At 33.5% G+C, this 18,827-nt stretch overlaps 1 protein-coding gene and 1 pseudogene across 14 annotated transcripts in view; both read left to right on the top strand.

Annotated features, from left to right (window-relative positions):
* The window catches only part of ASAH2 (N-acylsphingosine amidohydrolase 2), a 95,711-nt gene that overhangs the window by 65,409 nt on the left and 11,475 nt on the right, over nucleotides 1–18,827 (top strand). For 10 of the 14 annotated variants that reach the window (XM_016154366.2, XM_036222080.1, XM_036222078.1 and 7 more), the window contains 6 exons: nucleotides 2,388–2,503; nucleotides 3,579–3,673; nucleotides 5,352–5,391; nucleotides 6,126–6,221; nucleotides 8,891–8,986; nucleotides 10,971–11,117. In XM_016154366.2, the coding sequence (XP_016009852.2) occupies nucleotides 2,388–2,503; nucleotides 3,579–3,673; nucleotides 5,352–5,391; nucleotides 6,126–6,221; nucleotides 8,891–8,986; nucleotides 10,971–11,117 (590 nt within the window). Of the gene's footprint in view, nucleotides 1–2,387; nucleotides 2,504–3,578; nucleotides 3,674–5,351; nucleotides 5,469–6,125; nucleotides 6,222–8,890; nucleotides 8,987–10,970; nucleotides 11,118–18,827 lie in introns of those variants that run through there. The other 4 variants (XM_016154365.2, XM_036222084.1, XM_036222085.1 and 1 more) reach the window with 4 other exon arrangements.
* Nucleotides 13,776–16,953, top strand: LOC107515500 (annotated as a pseudogene).

Raw genomic sequence — 18,827 nt, 5'->3', positions numbered from 1 at the left:
AATTAGATTTTATAATTTAATCTTAATTATTGCTGTAATAATATGCATTGTAACACAGAGAAAGTAGAAAAAGTGAAAGAATAGCACTTACAGGAAACATTTTGGCTTATTTCATTTCTGTCTTTTATGTATATATATTTTGGAACCATTAATTAAAATGTTAATAAATACAGTTGTAATTTGACATATTTGGCACCATCTTTCCTGGTAATATTTCATCCACTTTATCTAATGTTCTAAAGAAATAATTTTTCATAGCTTAAAAAATTATTTGTTGGTTTGTTTGTTTTTAACACTTTTTTGAGATATAGTTTATATACCATGCATTTTACCCATTTTAAAAGTGTATAATTCAGTTGTTTTTTTTCTTTTTAAAAAAGTTTTCAGTGTTTTTTTTTTTTAATATACTCACAGATATAAGCAATCATCCCCACAGTCGATTTTAGAACATTATCAACACCTCAAAAAGAAACCCTGTACTCTTTAGCTACCCCCTAGTCCCATCTCTCCCATACCTGAGTAATCCCTAATCTTTTTATCTCAGTGTTTTCTTATTTTGGATATTTCCTATAACTGGAATAATAAGCTATGTGGTATTTTGTGTTGATTTCTTTCACTTACCATCATATTTTCAAGGTTCATTCATGTCGTGCCATGCATTGGTATTTCATTCCTTTTTATGACTGAAAATATTTTATTGCATGGTTTTACCAAATTTTGTTTAAGTATTCCTCAGTTGACAGTCTTTGGGATTATTCCACTTTTTGGCTATTGTGATTAATGCTGGTATAAATGTTCATGTATAGATTTTTGCATGGTCATATGATTTTATTTCTCTTCTTGGATGTATACCTAAAAAGTGGAATTGCTGAATCATATGGTAACCCTATGTTTAATCATTTGAGGAACTGCTAGACTATTTCCAAAATGACTACACCATTTTACATTCCTACCATAAGTTCTGAGGATCTGCTTTCTCCACATCTTCATCAAAATTTATTATTTGACTTTTTTATTCTAGTCACCCTAGTATAATTTTCATTTTCCTGATGATTAGCAATTTTGAGCATCTTTTCATGTGCTTAATGGCTGTTCATATATCTTCCTTGGACAAATGGCTATTCATATATTTTCCTCATTTTAAAATTGAGCTATTTGTCTTCTTATTAGTGAATTGTAAGAGTGATTTATATATTCTGTATACAAGTTCTTTATTAGATGTATGGTTTACAAATATTTTCTCCTATTCCATGGGTTTGTTGTCACTTTCTTGATTGTGTCCTTTGCAACATAAAAAGTTTTGATTTTGATGCAGTCAAATAATTTTTTCTTTTGTTACTCATGCTTGTGGTGTCATATCTAAGAATCTTTTGCCAAATCCTATGTTACGAAGACTTATACCTATTTCCTTCTAAGATTTTTATAGTTTTAGATCTTCCATTTAAGTCTTTGATCCATTTTGAGTTAACCTTTATATATGCTGTTAGGTAAGAGTCCAACTTAATTTTTTGCGTGTGGCTATCTAGTTATCCCAGCACCATTCCTTGAAAGAACGTGTATATTTCTATGGTGTCAGTTATAATGCCTCCTCTTTCATTTCTGATTTTCTTTAATCAAGTCTTCTCTCTTTCCTAATTAGTGGTTTGTCAATCTTGTTTAACTCTTCAAAAAACCAGTTTTTACTTTTGTTACCTTTTCTATTATTTTTCTGGTTTCCCTTTCATTTATTTCTACTCTGATCTTTGTTATTTCTGTCCATCTGCTAATTTTGGATTTTGTTCGTTCTTTTTCTAGTTCCATGAGGCATAAAGTTAGGTTGTTTATTTGAGATTCTAACTTTATAGGTTTTGTAGTTAACATAAATTTTCCCCAGATTATGGATTTTAGGCTTTGTTTCTTACTGAGTGTGTGTGTGTGTGTGTGTGTGTGTGTGTGTGTGTGTGTGTGTATAATTAAGAGAGGATTCAAGAGAGGCTTTTTCAGGGGGTGCTACAGGCCAAACAACTGGTACTTAAAGTTGGACGTGTCATTTTTAGTTTTCAAAATAGAAAAAAGATGACTTAGTTAATAGATCTACAGTTATTATATCATGTTGTTTTTATTTGCAATATGGAAGAGGGAGAGCAATAGAAATTAAACTTTAAGGATGTTGAGCAAAATATATTCATTTATTCTATCAATCTCACTGAAGATCTAATTTAAAATGGTTCCTATTTTAGGATGCACAGGACATTTTGCCTCTTCTATTGTTCAGATGGTTTGGAATCATTGAATAACAATCTTAATAAAATCTTTGAAACTCCAAAAAGCATTGTTATACAACACTTGTCAAAATGATGTCATTTTCCAGAGAGTTAGAATCAGATTAATGATAACATTTCTAATAGGAATGACAGTATCGGTTCCATTTTGGGACACTCTTCGGGATCAGCTCCTAGGCAAGCCATCTGAGGAAATCAAAGAATGCCATAAACCAAAGCCAATCCTTATTCACACTGGAGAGGTAAATCGTTTTTGTTTTCGTGGTGAAATTAGCATGTTGTTTTTAAAATTCATAAATTGTCAAATATGTATGTAGATCTCTATTGACAAGAGAGGTCTTATTCAGATATTCCCACATTAAAATGTTTACTATTGAGAAAATGGATGCTATGACTCTAACTAAGGAGTAAGGGGTAAGGTTATTAAATATTCTTAGAATTTATGATAAATAACTGAAACAATTAGAACACTGAAAAAGGAAGGATAAGATTGACATTTATCTTATTTAAGATTCACTTCTGCTTTTTCAAGGACATGAGTTCACACAAAATTCTCTGCAGAGAAAAACAATGCAAGTTATATAAAAAGGAGGATGTTCAAGTCTCAATTTTCTCACAATGCAGCCAATGTTATTAACTAAAGCAGTATTCTTTTAAAACTACTTTGGAATGTAGATTTTCAAATTCTAAATATCAAATAGTCATGCCAGTGTCTATAATATGTTGATGTAGGAAAATTATTAAATAGAGTTTTTTTCTAATACTCAATTGAAAATCTTCACAAAGAGGAAAGAGAAAAAAGGGAAGGAATAGAGGGAAAAAACATGGAAAAGGATAGGTTCTCTTGGAGAAAGCTTGGAAAGTAAGGCAATATTGATCTACCAAGGCAAGACTTGGTAACTTAAAATTTAAAGTGCTATTAGAGTAAAAAGAGAAATCGTTAAGTTAAGCTTTTCCAAAGATGAGATTCCTTATTTATTTTGTATAAGCATAGTTATTACAGTACTCTATTAGAATCCTTGGTTATATGTTACACATGTGATTCCACAGTGACAAATCCACCAACAACTTCATTGATGAGAAAATAACTCCAGGTTTATGGGCCACTGGCATTTGAGATTCACATATTATGACCAGATAGAATATTTATGTCACATTAGGAATTAGAGATAAAATCTATGGTAGTAGAATAAGACACCAAAAACAGTTGAAAACATTTAAAATTCTTTAAGAAAAGAACTTCTATAATCATCACATGTCTCTTGACCATGGAAAGAATAATATTGCTAACACAGTTTTCATGTTTTGGATTTGTAGCTATCAACTCCTCACCCCTGGCACCCAGATATTGTTGATGTTCAGATTATTACTCTTGGGTCTTTCGCCATAGCTGCCGTGCCTGGGGAGCTTACGTAAGTTATTCTTTTTTAATTTTGTAGTTAAACATGTAACTACTGCATATGTGTTTCTGTTGTAATTACTTCTTATCATGGGCATTATTCTATGTCGATGCCTTTGTATCTTACTGTACTATATTTGGTAACAGTGACAGATATTCCCACTTTCTTTTGGTGGAACCTCTGAAGAATAAATCTCTATACACTTATTACTAAAGTATAACTTGAAGGAAACATAAAAGTTTTGAAGACTTATCATTCCAAATTAAATGGTATGGTGAATTATTATGTCAACAGGAAGACTTGAAATAATATTAAAATACAGGCACTTGAAACAACCAGTTTAGGTATTAGAAGCCTAGAAGAATGTTTTAAATTTGCCCCTTATACATTCTTTCATAACTTAGTAAGTAGCAATTTTATATCTTTCCAGTTGCTCAGGCCTTAAATCTTGGAGTTATCCCCGAAGTCACTCTTTTTCAATTTCTCCCACTTTCAACCCTTCAGCAAGTTCTGTACATTCTATCCAACACTTTCTATTACCCTCTCGCCAACTCCCTCTGGTCTAAGCCACCGTTATCTCTCCCCTAGATTACTGCAGTAACCTCCTGTCTCGCCTTCTTGCCTCCTCCTTTACTTCTCTTTAGTAGGTTATTAACACTGTAGCCAGAGGAATCCCTTTAAAACATAAGTTAAATCATGTCATAGCTCAAAACCCTCTCCTGGCTTCCCACTTCAGTTTAGGTAAATCCTCTAACCCTTATAATATCCTACCGGGCCCTATGGGATCTCCTCAGCGACCTCTTTGGTTTGATTTCATACCACTCTCCCCCTTGCTCACCCTGCTTCAGCCGTTTTTGTTTCATTGCAATTCCCAGACTCACCAAACTTGCTCCTGTCTTAGTACTTTTGAACTTACGGTTCCTTCTGCCCGAAACACTAATACTGTTTGATTTTATTTTTTAAATTTCTTCAGTTCTTTTTTTATTCTTTCAAGTCTCTGCTCAAATCTCTAACAGAGATGCCAGTGCTGCTTGTGTTTTTTTTGACAGTGTCTTCACTCACCACTGCTTCCACCACCACCATCATGTCACTACAGCATCAGCACCAGCACCACCACCACCATCATCACTATAATGCCAACCCCCATTCCTTTTCATCCACGCCCTACCTAATATTCTCTACAGCAACTTATTATCATCTGACTATTTTTATTTGCTTATTGACCATCTTCCCTCCATACTGTTGAATCTTTGGCACTAAGAAGTAGGTCTGGTATATAGTAGGTGCTGTGTTTTATGAAAGATTAAATGAATGAATGAAATGGTAAGTTCTTTGTAGGCAGAAATAGCACACTCTTTACTTGTCTTAGCTCTTATTAACATAGAATACAGCCAATACATTTTGTTGAATCAATTAATGGAAAATGATTGTGATCTTTTGCCAGTGATATTCATTGGTTCTTTTTACCTCCTTCAAGTTATCTGTTTTCATTTAAGAATTTGTTTTGAAGATAAGATAGTCAGGAAAAAAGCTTAACTTTAACTTTGCTCTGTCATTGAGTTCTTGCATACCATATGATTGTGTGATGAGCCAGGGTAACTTTTTGGCTTTCACTACAAGTCTTCTTGCATACTTTATATACATTCAGAATAGAAAAACACTTAGCTAATCCTGCTCTTTCTTTATTCAGGACTATGTCTGGACGAAGATTTCGGGAGGCAGTTAAAGCAGTAAGTTAAAAATGAAATAAAACATCTATGTATTTGTATGTGGTGAAGAGAGTTCATCTTGAAAGTAATGGCTAGAGGTAAATATGAAGTATGAATGGAATAAGAACAAACTTTAAAATCCATGGGGACTTATAGTCAGTTTAAAGATATTTTATTGGTATTCATGTATTAATAATTTAAAAATTGATAACAGTTTTATGGATTACATAGTTAATACCCCTAAGCATCTTAATATTTTAAAGTCTTATCTAAATAAAATTTAACACATGCTGGGAATTCTATATTTTATTTATATTTATGATTTTCTTTATATTCAGGAAGTATTATAAATGATTCTAAAATGACACAGTCAACAAATGTTCTATTACTTGAAACTGGAAATAATTAGTGTGGTTAGCTAATACATAATCCATTGTACTTTTTAGAAAATTAATAAAATATTTGCATTTTAGTAATAAGATTCTACATCTGCAAATACAATCATTAGGAAGTTCATAAGTCCATCGACTTGCCCAATTATCAGAGTTATGGCTCTAACTTTTCATTAAGGACACTTTGATACTTCCGCATTTTCATGCAGTTTTGAGTATTAGAAAGAATATTGTTGAAATAGACATCTTACACTAATGATTCATATCTATGATTGTATGTTAAGTATAATTGGGATGATAATGTACTTTAAGGTGAAGAGTAATTTTACTGGGCTCTCCTTTCATCTCCTCCTCCCTCCACAGGAGTTTGAAACTTATGGAATGAAGAATGTGACTGTTGTGATTTCGGGTTTATGCAACGTATATACACATTACATTGCTACCTATGAAGAGTACCAGGTAGAGTAAAAAGGTTTTATCATTTAAGTGAATTATACCCTGGTCAGGACTATTATGTCAAATTCAGGGTTTCTTTGTAGACATCTTTAATCATGTCTTTGAGAGATTGTTATCATTATCATTTATTTGTTTGTTTGTTTGTTTGTTTATAGGGCAGGTAAGAGAATGAGAAGGCATAGGTTGTATCTGGGAGTTCCAGGTTTACCATTTCCTAGTTCTGGTCAAAAATCTAGTCTTACTGACTTTCACTCTCCCTAAAATAAATTATTTTGTCAAGAGCACTAGTAATAAGCCTGGATTGTGGCATATAATATTCCTAACTCTATCCATAATGCTTCTGGTGCCTTAAGGTTCTGCAGAACATGGGAAAACTCTCACTAATAGCTACTATTTATTGAATACACTAGCTAAATGCCTTGTAAATGTGATCTTAAGTAATCCTCATAATAATCCCTGGAGTATGGTATTATTGTATCTATGGTACAGATTAAGAAATAGAGTCTCGGAGAATTTAAGGGAGGCTGCTGACTGGTAATGTGTCCTTGTTTACAAATAGTACAGAAAGTAGCTCAAGTATTTTTTAAAAATAGTGGTTAAAAACATGAAAACAGTCTAGAATTTCACAGTTTATATCTGCTGATATATCTTAGCAGTCTTTTCCCAGTAGTATGTTCTACCTATACTGCTTTGTGCCCTCTGCTGACTTTACTGAAGGTCCTTGCCTTCTAGGAAATCCCGTTGAATAAAAGTTCTCAATTGAGACAAACTTGAATGGGAAAATTTTTCATTTATTCATTTTTTTCATTTATCTGTAACTATTATTCAACATTTCCTTCAATTATGAATATAGGTGAAAAATGAAAATAATATTAGCAGTACCTCTGACTTTGTCACCAATAGGAACCACAGATATTTTTTATTTCACATACAATTATTTCAGATATGGAAATATCTTTTACTCTCATCACTATTTTAAGATCACAGTAGTTATTAAATCCACTACGAGATCTTGGTACTCAGTAAGAAGAACAAACATTACTCTGTCACATAATTGGTTGATTAATGTCTTTCAGTCTAATCAGCTTTGTCAACTCATGCATTTTATTTTATGCATTTAGAAATATTACTCTGAGAGGAGTCCATAGGCCTCAACAGATGGCTAAAGGAGTCCATGACACAAATAAGGTTAGGAACCCCTACAAGCTTATCTCCCTGTTCTGGGATATGGTCTTGCAAGGATTAGTATTCATTCATTCATTCATTCATTTATTCAACAGGTATTTGTTGCAACATATAATACTAGCTACTCCTGGGTTAGCAATAAAAAAGTCTACCCCTGCTCTCAAGATCACTAGAATTTATGGTCTAGTAAGAGACAAAGAAGAAAATCAGATGATTACATTTTTGTGAAAGAGATGCACATAGTGATATGAAAACAAAGAGAAATTGTACCAATCTAGACTCGGTATTTGAGCATGGAGACTGACAGAATTTTTGAAAGATGTAACATCTGCCTGAGTTGTGGAGAAGGAGTAAGGGCCAATTAGGCAAATAAAAGTTAAAGATGTTCCATATTGAGAGAGTTACATATTCAAAGATCCAGAGGGGAAGACTTAGTACATTCAAGGTGCCATAATTAGTTGAGTGCCATGGAATAAGCACTATGAGGGTAGTGAAACAGGGGCTAGAATGTGAGGGAGGGGTTAGTTGATGAAGAGTCTTTCATGTTATACTACAGTAAGGAAGTATATTTGATTCAATAAGGAAGTTTTGAGGGAACTGAAGTAGAATTCACATGAAGGAATGCTCTGATCAAACTTGTGATTTAGAAAGGTCACCAGGATGGCAATATGGAAAATGAATTGGAAGGGTAAGTGTGGAGGCAGAGAACCGATTAAGAAGCTGTAGTTATGATCGGGGTGAGAGGTAAGGGTTTCATCAAGGTAAAAGCAGTAGAAACAGATACAAATGAAAGAATTTAGGAGATCTTAAGGAATGATGACTTGGATACTTATGAGATATAGAATCAGGAAAAGATAGGATTCTGATATAACTGCCTGATGACCCTGGTGTGGGAGACTGAACAGATGATATTCACTGAGATGAAGAATGTTGCAAGGAAGGTGGTATATTTGTAGTGATGAACTCTAGTTTAGATTTGATGAATTTGAGGAGGTTTTTGTGGACAACCAAAGGCTTAGGTAAAAGGAGATGTGTTTGGTTCTATTTTATAGCTCTACATTGTGTTAAATGTACTTCACCAGATAGTACTATTATCACCCAATTTATCCAGGAATGACTAAGAGTGTTATTGTTCCTTATTTTTTTTCCCTTTGCTGTACTCCTTGGGGGTAAACATTTATATTACAAGTACTTAAAATAGACATAAACTTTGGAGTTATTACCCTTTCTCAGATTAAATGAACTGATAGTCGAAATGGTATGAGCTAAGGGAACTCACTGCCTTTAACAAGTAGTTGATAGGAGCCATGTCTTTTAGCTGGTAAATGAAAATGCCCAACCCCCTCTTTGTCAGAATTAATCTTGAATTATGCTGGTTTGAAATACATGAGATGTGCAAGCATCACCCCTCACCTAAGGTGTGACATCTTGCTAAACAGATTGAAATATACAGAATGGTGTACAATACTGCCCTGACTTTCCTGCAGGTTCAGCGGTATGAGGCAGCATCAACGATTTATGGACCACACACTCTGTCTGCTTACATCCAGCTCTTTAGAGTTCTTGCTAAGGCCATTGCTACGGTAATCAACAGTTAAATACCTATGTGTATCAGGGGTGGAGAGATTGAGAGGGAAGCAAAAGAGAACTTTAGCTGTGAGTGTTCAGTTTCTTTGAAAACATTATATTAAAAAGATTATAGCTATGAGGTATCTCTCAGATGTGAAATGATAATAAACTCAGAGTCAGTAAACATGGTGGTGACAGCTTTTATTATATGTATCATTTCTTGTTACCCTCACAATCATCATGTGATGTATGGAGGTATCATTTCCCCCCACTTTTCAGATGAGCAAATAGGTTCAGAGATGATAAATGATCAAGCTTATTATAACTATAACCGGAAATTGAACCATCGATCTCTAATACTGGCCAGATTCTCTCCAGTCATTTCACAAGTTGAGTGCGTCATCAATTTGAGATGCCCATTTTCATGTTATAACATCTCTGAAATTGGGACGCATCTTCCAATCAGAGGAATCTTACAATTATAATTGGTAGCATGTTTTTACTTTCTTGGTAGTTCAAAAATAATAAGTTATTGTAGTCAATAGAAGCTTAGATTTGATGAAGTAGAGCAGTACCTGGGCATAAACATGCATATTATATCTTTCTAAAATATGCACACCTAAGCAAATTTACTTAAAGGAACTCCACTTGTGGAAGTCTTCCCTTTGAAAATAGTTATTTATGAAGCTGCACTCTAGGGTGGGAAGATTAGTCAACAAGCAGGATAAAGAGTTTAAATAATAAACAGATCATTATATAATGCCATATAAACCCCAATAAGGTTGCAAAATAATTATGGCATAGCAGAGATAATAAAGCCCTTTCATAGAAAGAGCTTGGATGTATTAAATTGAAACAAACAAAACTGATGTTTCTTTAGTTTAAACTGTTCAATATTGGCAATTTCATAAGCCTCCACCTAATTTGTTGATAATTGTGAGTCTGAAGTTTTCAGCGCAAGGTATTAGAATATATTTTAATTACCTGATTATTGTTATCATGATGTTCTTATTTTTAGGTTTGATACTTTTTTCAGAGTAGAACTATTTTTCTTTTCTATTGTAAAAGCTCTAACTAGTTGTAGAATATTCAAATTATTCAGAAAAATATAAACTTATAATCCATCCCTAGATATAAAAGCTGTTTAACTTTCATTGCAATCATAGATCTATAGCTCTTCCCATGGAAATAGAGTCTTAAATTTTTATAGTGATATTTAGGAAGAAAATTGTGATTCACTTGGTGGAAATTTGTTTCACAGTTAGTTTTATGGTTATGTATCCAAGAATAGCTATGCGATCTTGATAAACTACTTGAGTATCTCTAAGTCTATTTTCTCATTTCCAAATGGGAATGGTAATAGATTATATGGCTGTTGTAACAATTAAATATATAAAGTGAGCATGAAAGTCTATTAAACACATAAAAGGACTATTTAAAATTTGAGGTTAGTATTTTGATGACATTATTAAAGGTGACAAATTTTGTGGGAAATGTAGATTAAACCAGTCAGGCTAACCTTAATTGTAAATTAAAATATATATTTATTATATTCTTTAATCAGCACAGAGAGGGATTTAGGAAAAATATGAGAGGCTCAACACTTCTTAAAAATTAAAAAAATAATTATTGTGTCACCTTACAAAGGCTTATGTGTTAGGCTTCTGTCCAAAGTCACGCATTTAAAATACGAGTGTCCTAGAATCTAAGCTGTGTAGCATACTTACAAGTTTACACTCTGACTGCTGAACTATACTGCCTAGGGGAGTGAAAACACTGCCTATGACCTAAACTTTCTTCTAGTGATGAAGGTTTAAATTATGCACATGTAGGCTCACATTTTAGTAAGGTTCCCCTCATATTTTGTTAACATATTTATTTCTGGAGGTAGGGGAAGGATGTTTTCCTTTAATGAACACATTTCTGGGGGTGGGGAACTTGGGAAAACATCTTTTGACTCTTCTTGTACTCTCCTTAAGCAAATGTTCTCTGTTCTAGGACACAGTAGCCAACCTGAGCACAGGACCTGAGCCTCCATTTTTCAAACAACTGATAAACTCAATAATTCCTAATATTGCGGATAGAGCACCTATAGGCAAGACTTTTGGGGATATCCTGCAGCCAGTGAATCCTACATACAGAGTGGTAAGCCTCACAAAGAGGTCTTGGAATGCTTCATTAGCCTGTGTTTGGGGATGGGTGGGGAAAGATGTTTAGTGGCTCCAGCTGTCTCTATGGATGTTATAGATCAACTGACAGCAACAGTAATTTTGATAATTGTTCTTATCTCTACAAAGGCTCTGCAAACATGATAATAGGGAAATAATTATTTTTCAGGTGATAATTATGTATAGTTGAATTTCTAAAATCCCAATTATTCTTTTTCCTCTTAGATGAGTGTCATAGAACCATTCATTGGAGCTCAGAACAAGTCTCTTAAATCAAGAATAGGAAAAGCACATAGAAATGAAGCAGGATTTGTACCACTACTATTTTATATTGATCTTGTGTCTTGTAGCTTTGCTAAATTATTTATTAGTTCTAATAGATTTTTTTTTGGGGGGGGGTGCGTTCCTTAGAAATGTTTATATGTAGGACCACATCACCTGTGAATAAAAACAGGTTTATTTATTCCTTTTTGGATTTCTTTTCTGGATGCCTTTACTTTTTTCCTTTTATTGCACTGGCTAGATTCTCCAAAACAATGTAAAATAGATGTCATAAAACTGGATACCCTTATCTTGTTTCTGATGCTCGGAAGAAAAGTGTTTAGTAGTTAAGTGTGAAAAAATATATATATATAATTTTAGTAGATGACTTTTACCAGGTGGAAAAAGCTCCTTTTTATGCCTTATTTGTTGAGAGTTTTTATGAAAAACGGGTGTTGGATTTTTTTTCAGATGCTTTTCTATGTCTACTGAGGCGATCATATGGTTTTTGTCTTTTATTCTATTAATATAGTATATTGCATTAGTTGATTTTCAGATATTAAAAATATCCATTAATTATGGTATAACTTCTTTTTTATATGTTGTCAAATTTAGTTTGCTAACATTTTGCTAAAAAGGTTTGCACTCATGCCCACGAGGGATATTTTCAGTCTTTTTTTTCACGTGTGATGTTGCTCCGCCTTTGGTATTAGGGTAACACCGGTCTTAAGGAATGAGTTAAGATATATTCCCTTCTGTTTTTTCTAAAAATGTGTGCAAAAGATTGGTATTATTTCTTCTTTAAATATTTGATGAGATTTACCAGCAAAGCCATATGGACCTGTGCCTCTTTTTATCACAAAATTTTAAATTACTAATTTATTTCCTTTATTTGTTACAGGCTTATTCAGATTTTCTAGTTTTTCCTTGAGTTAGTTCTGTGTTTTTCTAGGAATTTAATTTGTCTTTAGGAAGCTGTATCTTTCTAAGAATTTTCATCTTCCTAGGACTTTGCCCATTCCATATAAATTGTCTCATTTATTGGGATACAGTTGTTCATAGTATTCCCATATAATTCTTTTAATTTCTGTAGGGTCAATAATGATATCCACTCTTCCTGATTTTGGTAATTTGTGTCTTCCAACAGCTTTTAGCTTCATTGATTTTATCTGTTTTTCTACTTTCTATTTTATTGATTTTTCGCTCTAATGTTTTATATCCTTCTGCCTGCTTTGATGTTGCTCTTTTCATTTCTTAAGGTGGAAGTTTAGGTTATTTTTATGCTTAGTGCATGCTTAGTGTACCTTTTTATTCCTCGGTTGATTTTTTTGACTATATATGTATTTAGTTATTTTCCTAGTTGTTGTTTTAGGACTTGAAAAGGAGAAAGAACTCTTTCTCTTCTCAATACTCTACTCCCAATACTTCTAACAGCAGATGTGTAGAGGTTTTCCCCACACCGAGCAGGTCTCCATTTCTCTGTGCATACCAACTTGGTGTCCTACAATTCATGTCAATTACCCCACAAGACTGTACCCTTCCCCCCACTTCAGACACCAATGACAAATCCAAGTTGTCACCTGTGCTTCTGATTGACTGACTATAAACTGGAGGACCCCTTCTTCGGGTGCAATGATTTGTTAGAATGGCTCAAAGAACTCAGGAAAACAGTTTACTTACTAGATTACCAATTTATTATAAAAGGATACAATTCAGGGACAGCCAAATGGAAGAGATGCACGTGGCAAGGTATGGGGGAAGGAGCACAGAGCTTTCATGTCCTCTTCAAGGATCCCACCCTTCCAGCATCTTCATGCATTCAATCTGGAAGCTCTCTGAACTATGTATTGTAGAGATTTTATGGAGGTTTCATTATGTAGGTATAATTGATTAAATCATTGGCCATCAGTCGTTCACTCAACCTCCAGCTCTTTTCCCTGGAGATCAGGGGATTAAAACTGAAAGTTCCAACTCTGTAATCGCAGGGTTGGTTCCCCAGGCAACTAGCCCTCATCTCAAGGTTATTCAGAAGTCCACAGCCACCAGTCATCTCATTAACATATAAACAGATATATCACTGTGTAGATTCCAAGGGTTTTAGGAGCTGTGTGCCAAGAAATGAAGGCAGAGACCAAATTTATATATCTTATCATTTCTCAGGTATGTAATATGTATCTTAGCTAATCATAACCAACTTTTCAATATAATACTAACTTAATTCCAAAATATATAAAGAGATTGGTCTAAGATATCTTTTTCCTTTCCTTCTTTTGTGATATTATTGTCATATATATTACATCTATATATAAATGAAATAATATAGTATTATAATTATTGTTTTATATACTCTTATGCCCTTTAAGGAAGTTAAGAAAGAGATGTGGGAAAGTATATTTATATAATATTTTTTATTTACCTACATAATTACCAGTTCTGGTATTCTTTATGTCTTTTTAAGAATTTGGATTACCATCTAACATCACATCCTTTCAACCTAAAGAATTTCCATTAGTATTTTTTGTAAGACAATTCTGCTAACAACAAATTTTCTCAGCCTTTGTTATCTGGAATGGCTTTATTTTGCCTTTATCTTTGAAGAATAATTTTGCTGTATCCTTGGTTGAAAATTTTTCTTTTAGTAGTTTAAATATGTTATCCTGTTGTTTTCTGTTCTTCACTCTCTGAGAAGCCCATCGTTAATCTTATTGTAGTATCCCTGTAAGTAAGGAATTATTTTTCTCTTGCTGCTTTCAAGGTTTTCTTTTTATCTATGTCTGCCACTAATTTGTTATAATGTATCTAAATGTGAATCATGTAATTATCCTAGTTGAGATTTACTGAGTTGCTTGGATATGTAAGGCAATGTTCACCAAAATTGGGACGTTTTCAGTTCTTCAAAAAATTTTTTGTCTTTTCTTTCTCTTTTCTAGGACTTCCGTTTAGTGATTGTTATTTTGGTTGATTTTGTCCCACATGTTTCTAATGCTCTGTTAAATTTTCTTTAATTTTTTTCCTTCTCTATTCTGCAGATAGGGTAATTTATATTAATAGCTTTTTGTTCACCTATGTTTTCTTCTGTCATCTCACATTTGATATTAAACCCCTGTAATCAATTTTTGATTTCATTGTTGTGATTTCCAACATCAGAATTTCCAATTGGTTCTTTTTTAAAAATGAATCATCTTAACTAAAATTCTCTATTTGATTGTTACCATTATACTTTAATTCTTTAAATATGACATATTAGTTCTTAGAACATCTGGTTTGAAGTCTTCTGCTAAATTGAACATCTGGACACAGAGAGAGGCAGTTTTTCTTTTAGTATGGGCAGGACTTTCTTAAAAATGCACATCTCATAATATTTTGTTGAGTATTAGATGATTTTTTGATACATCGTACCAACTTCAGATTCTAGCTTTACCTCCCCACCACAGAGTTATTGTTTTTGTTTGTTTGCTCATTTAAAACTTGCCTAATTTAGTAAAGCCTGTCTCTCTTGCAATGTGTAACTGTTGATATCTTTGCTCAGTTTTTCTTTTTCTTGATTTTACTTTTAAGTTTAGCTCTCATGATGTTGCCCCTTGATTATATCACTTAATGTTCAACCTAATGATGGTCAGAATTTAATTTAGGATGTCTCAAGGAGTAAGAATTTCAATCTCTGTTGATAGATCTGTGTGGGCCGGGGTATGTATTCAAACTTCAGACCATTTTCTAATTTTTCTCAGCTTTTAATTTCCACTGGAGTTACTTATGTTTCCTCTGCACCTATACACAGACTCCATTGGCCATAGATGTGTGTGTGTGGTTTGGGTCTGCTCTGGTCTCTGCTATGCATGCTCACAGCCTCTGGTCAGTCCAGGATAGAAGGATTGCTTATCAAGATCACTGTGATTAGGCTGGTGCTCACCATGGAGAGGGCCATGTTCAGTTCGAGCATGAAGATCCTGAAGTCCAATGGTGAGAAGCCGGGCGAGTTCGAGTCTGGCACCTTTCAGGTACTCCTTGAGCTGGAGATGAATTTGGATCTCAGGGCCCAGCTATGGGAGCTGAATATAACCAGCAGACAAGGAAACTAAATTGGTGGGGGTTGGAAAGCTATTATAATCTTTGTGTTCCTCAACTGAAGTCTTTCCAGAAAAATGCAAGTTCGACTAGTACACAAATTGGAGAAAAAGTTCAGTGGGAAGTTTGTTCTCTTTATTGCTCAGAGGAGAATTCTGTATAAGCCAACTTGAAAAAGCCATACAAAGAATGAGCAAAAGCTTCACAGGAGCCACACTCTGAGGACTTGGTTTTCCCAAGTGAGATTGTGGGCAAGAGAGTCCACATGAAACTGGATGGCAGCTGGTTCATAAAGGTTCATTTGGATAAAGCGTGGCAGAACTATGTGGACACAAGGTTGAAACTTTTTCTGGGGTCTATAAGATGGTTACAGGCAAGGACATTAATTTCGAATTACCAGAGTTTCAGTTGTAAAGAAAAATGACTAAATAAAATATTCACACACACAGAAAAGACCACTAGATTACCTTACCTTCCCCAAACTATTCAATCCCTGACTAGTCCACCAGTCTAGCTACTAACCCCCAATGTTTGCCTTCTACTGAGATCACCACTTTACAAGGCTGTGTTCCAAATCAAGTGAATTCCTTCTGGCAGCAGCAGGAGAGCTGTTGATTTCATGGCCTTTGCTACTCTGGTTGAATTATACTTGTGCTCATCTTTAGTTAAGTAGTTTTAATGACTAAACATTTCTCAGTATTTGATATCAAAAGTGTCAAAATATTTTTTTGACAGTTTTGTGTATGTGTGTGTATATACAGTTTCTTTTTAGATTGGAGGACACATTGACTGCCTCATTCTGTCATGTCAGAAGTTCCTGCTCTATACCCCTTTCATTTGAATTTGCGTGTTGTATCTGTATTGGGATTGTTTCTCATTGTTAAGATGAGTGTGAGTAAATAGTGAATTGTGAAAAAAATAAAGGAAATGAATACTTTTAAGGATTAGGACAAATTGGCTAATCAGATATCACATATAAAGTTTATTTTTTAAAATAAACTGTAATATGGGTGGCAGGGCTGATTGCTCTATATAAGCAGTACATTGGTTTTTGCAGATTCTAAATAATTCTTGTTGGAACAATTTGCTATTGGTCAGATTGGCTAATTTGGTAATCTCACTGGTGCAAACAAATAAAAGGAGATAAAAATAAATGGATGACAATAATTCAGGAGAGTTAATAATATAATTTAGGAGAGTAAATAATTGAATAGAACATCTCTGTTCAGATGGTCAACATGGATTCTGAATCCATGGAAAGTTTTCATTACATTAAAAAATGTTTTCAGTTTGAGCTAGGTCTTGGAGGATGAGTAGGAAATCATTTTGCCCATCAAGACATACCACCTCTGTGGTGTATAGATGGTAGAGGGCTTAAGGTGAAAGAGTTGGTGGAAACTTACCTCTAAAAGGTCTTGCGTACCATGATAAGTGGTGAGAAGACTTATTTTTAGGGAAGAGTTATTTTTAAAACACTTTAATTGATATATAATTGACATACAATAAATTATACATATTTAAAGTGCATAATTTGATGTTTTTACTATTAAAGTTTTTTATTTCTTCTTGAGGGATCTTTGGTAGTTTCTATATTTTAAGAAATTTGTCCATTGCATTTCATCTAGGTAATTGAATATATGGACATAGAGTCATTAATAATATTTCCTTATTATCTCTTAAATATCTATAGAATTTGTATTGATATCACCTTTCTCATTTGTGATACCAATAATATGTGCCTTCTGTCTTTTTTTCTTGATCAGTCTGGCTAGTGGTGGTCTTCCAGTTCTCTCTTCCCGGTCTGTGCTGTTGTTGTCATGTATTTTACTTCCACATATTATGGACTCTTCCCTGGATTGGTCTTATTTTTTACTTTAAACCGTAGATTATCTCTTAGATTTGAAAAGAGAAAAATATTTACTCACACATTAACAGTTTCTGGGGTTTTCACTTCTTTGTGTAGATCAAAATATCCATCCAGTATCATTTTCTGTTTGCTTGAAAGATATCTTTTGACATTTTTCTTTTCTCCTTTTGTGTTTGAAAATGCTTTATTTTGCTTTTATTCTTGAATAATATATTCATGTTTATAAAGCTCTTGGTTAGGAGCTTTTTCTTTAATTATCTTAAAGATGTTGCTCTGCTGTCTTCTGGTTGCACTGTTGTCAATGAAAAAAATCTGCTGTCATCTTTATATGTGTTTTTCTCTGAGCATTATATATTTTTTTTGTTGCTTTTAGAATTTTTTCTTTTTATTTCCAATTTTAAGCAATTTGATTTTAATGATGCTCGATGTCATTTTCTTTATGTTCCTTGTGCTTGGGGGTTCATTGAGTTTCTAGACTTTTCAGTAACTTCGCAAAATTTTGTCCATTATTTCTAAAAATACTTTTTCTGAATGTCTTTATTCTATCTTTTGGGACCTCTAGTTACTCATATATTAGACAGCTTGAAGTTGTTCCACAGCTCACTGCTGTTTTATTAACTTTCTTCAGTTTTCCCATTTTTTATTTTGTATAGTTTCTATTGCTACATCTGCAAACTCAGTTATGTTTTCTTCTATGTCTAATTTGAAAATTCTATCAAGTGCATTTTCATCTTTAGAGGTCATTTTTTTAAATCTTGTGGTTAGCTACTTACTATGTTCATTCTCTCTGCTAGCTTTTTGAACATACAAAATACAGTTATAAGAACTGTTTTAGTGTTCTTGTCTATTAGTTCTATCATGTATTTTATTTATGGGTCAGTTTTGATTGAGAGTTTTATTATTATAGATAGGTCTGTCTTCTTTATATTCTTGGTAATTTTTGATGAGATATCACAGACATTGTGAATTTCATCTCGTTAGGTGCTGGAGGTTTTTCTATTCCTGTAAATATTTTTTTAAGCTTTGTTTCAGGGTGTTATTAAGTTACTGGAAAGAGTTTAATAACTTTGAGTCTTAAGAAGTTTTTTTAGGCAGAGCCAAAGGAGGTTTTATTCTAGGGAAAATCTCTCTCCCATATACTGAGGTAAAACTCTTGAATTATGAGGTTTCCCAGTTTGTCTGTGGAGAACAGGAGCTTTTCCCTATTCTACGTGAGCCTGAGATTGTTCTTCTAATTCTTTCAAGTGATTCTTTTCCTGGGTAAAGGTAGTTCCCTTACATGCATGCATTGTTGATGAGAGTCTTCTGCAAATCTCCTAAATTCTCTCTCTGCGTAACTCTCTTCTCTCTGTTGCTCTACCCTGTGAACTCAAGACTCTTGGCCTTCATCTATTCTTTAACCTAGATAGACTGCCTTTGCTCTGCTTAAATTTTGCTTCTTTGTGCTATGGACTATATACTCTCTGAAGGCATTAAGCTGAGGCATTTGCAGGG

The sequence above is a fragment of the Rousettus aegyptiacus genome, unplaced genomic scaffold (genome assembly GCF_014176215.1).
Source record: "Rousettus aegyptiacus isolate mRouAeg1 unplaced genomic scaffold, mRouAeg1.p scaffold_m13_p_6, whole genome shotgun sequence".
Taxonomy (NCBI): domain Eukaryota; kingdom Metazoa; phylum Chordata; class Mammalia; order Chiroptera; family Pteropodidae; genus Rousettus; species Rousettus aegyptiacus.
This window is presented reverse-complemented; position numbering and strand designations above follow the sequence as displayed.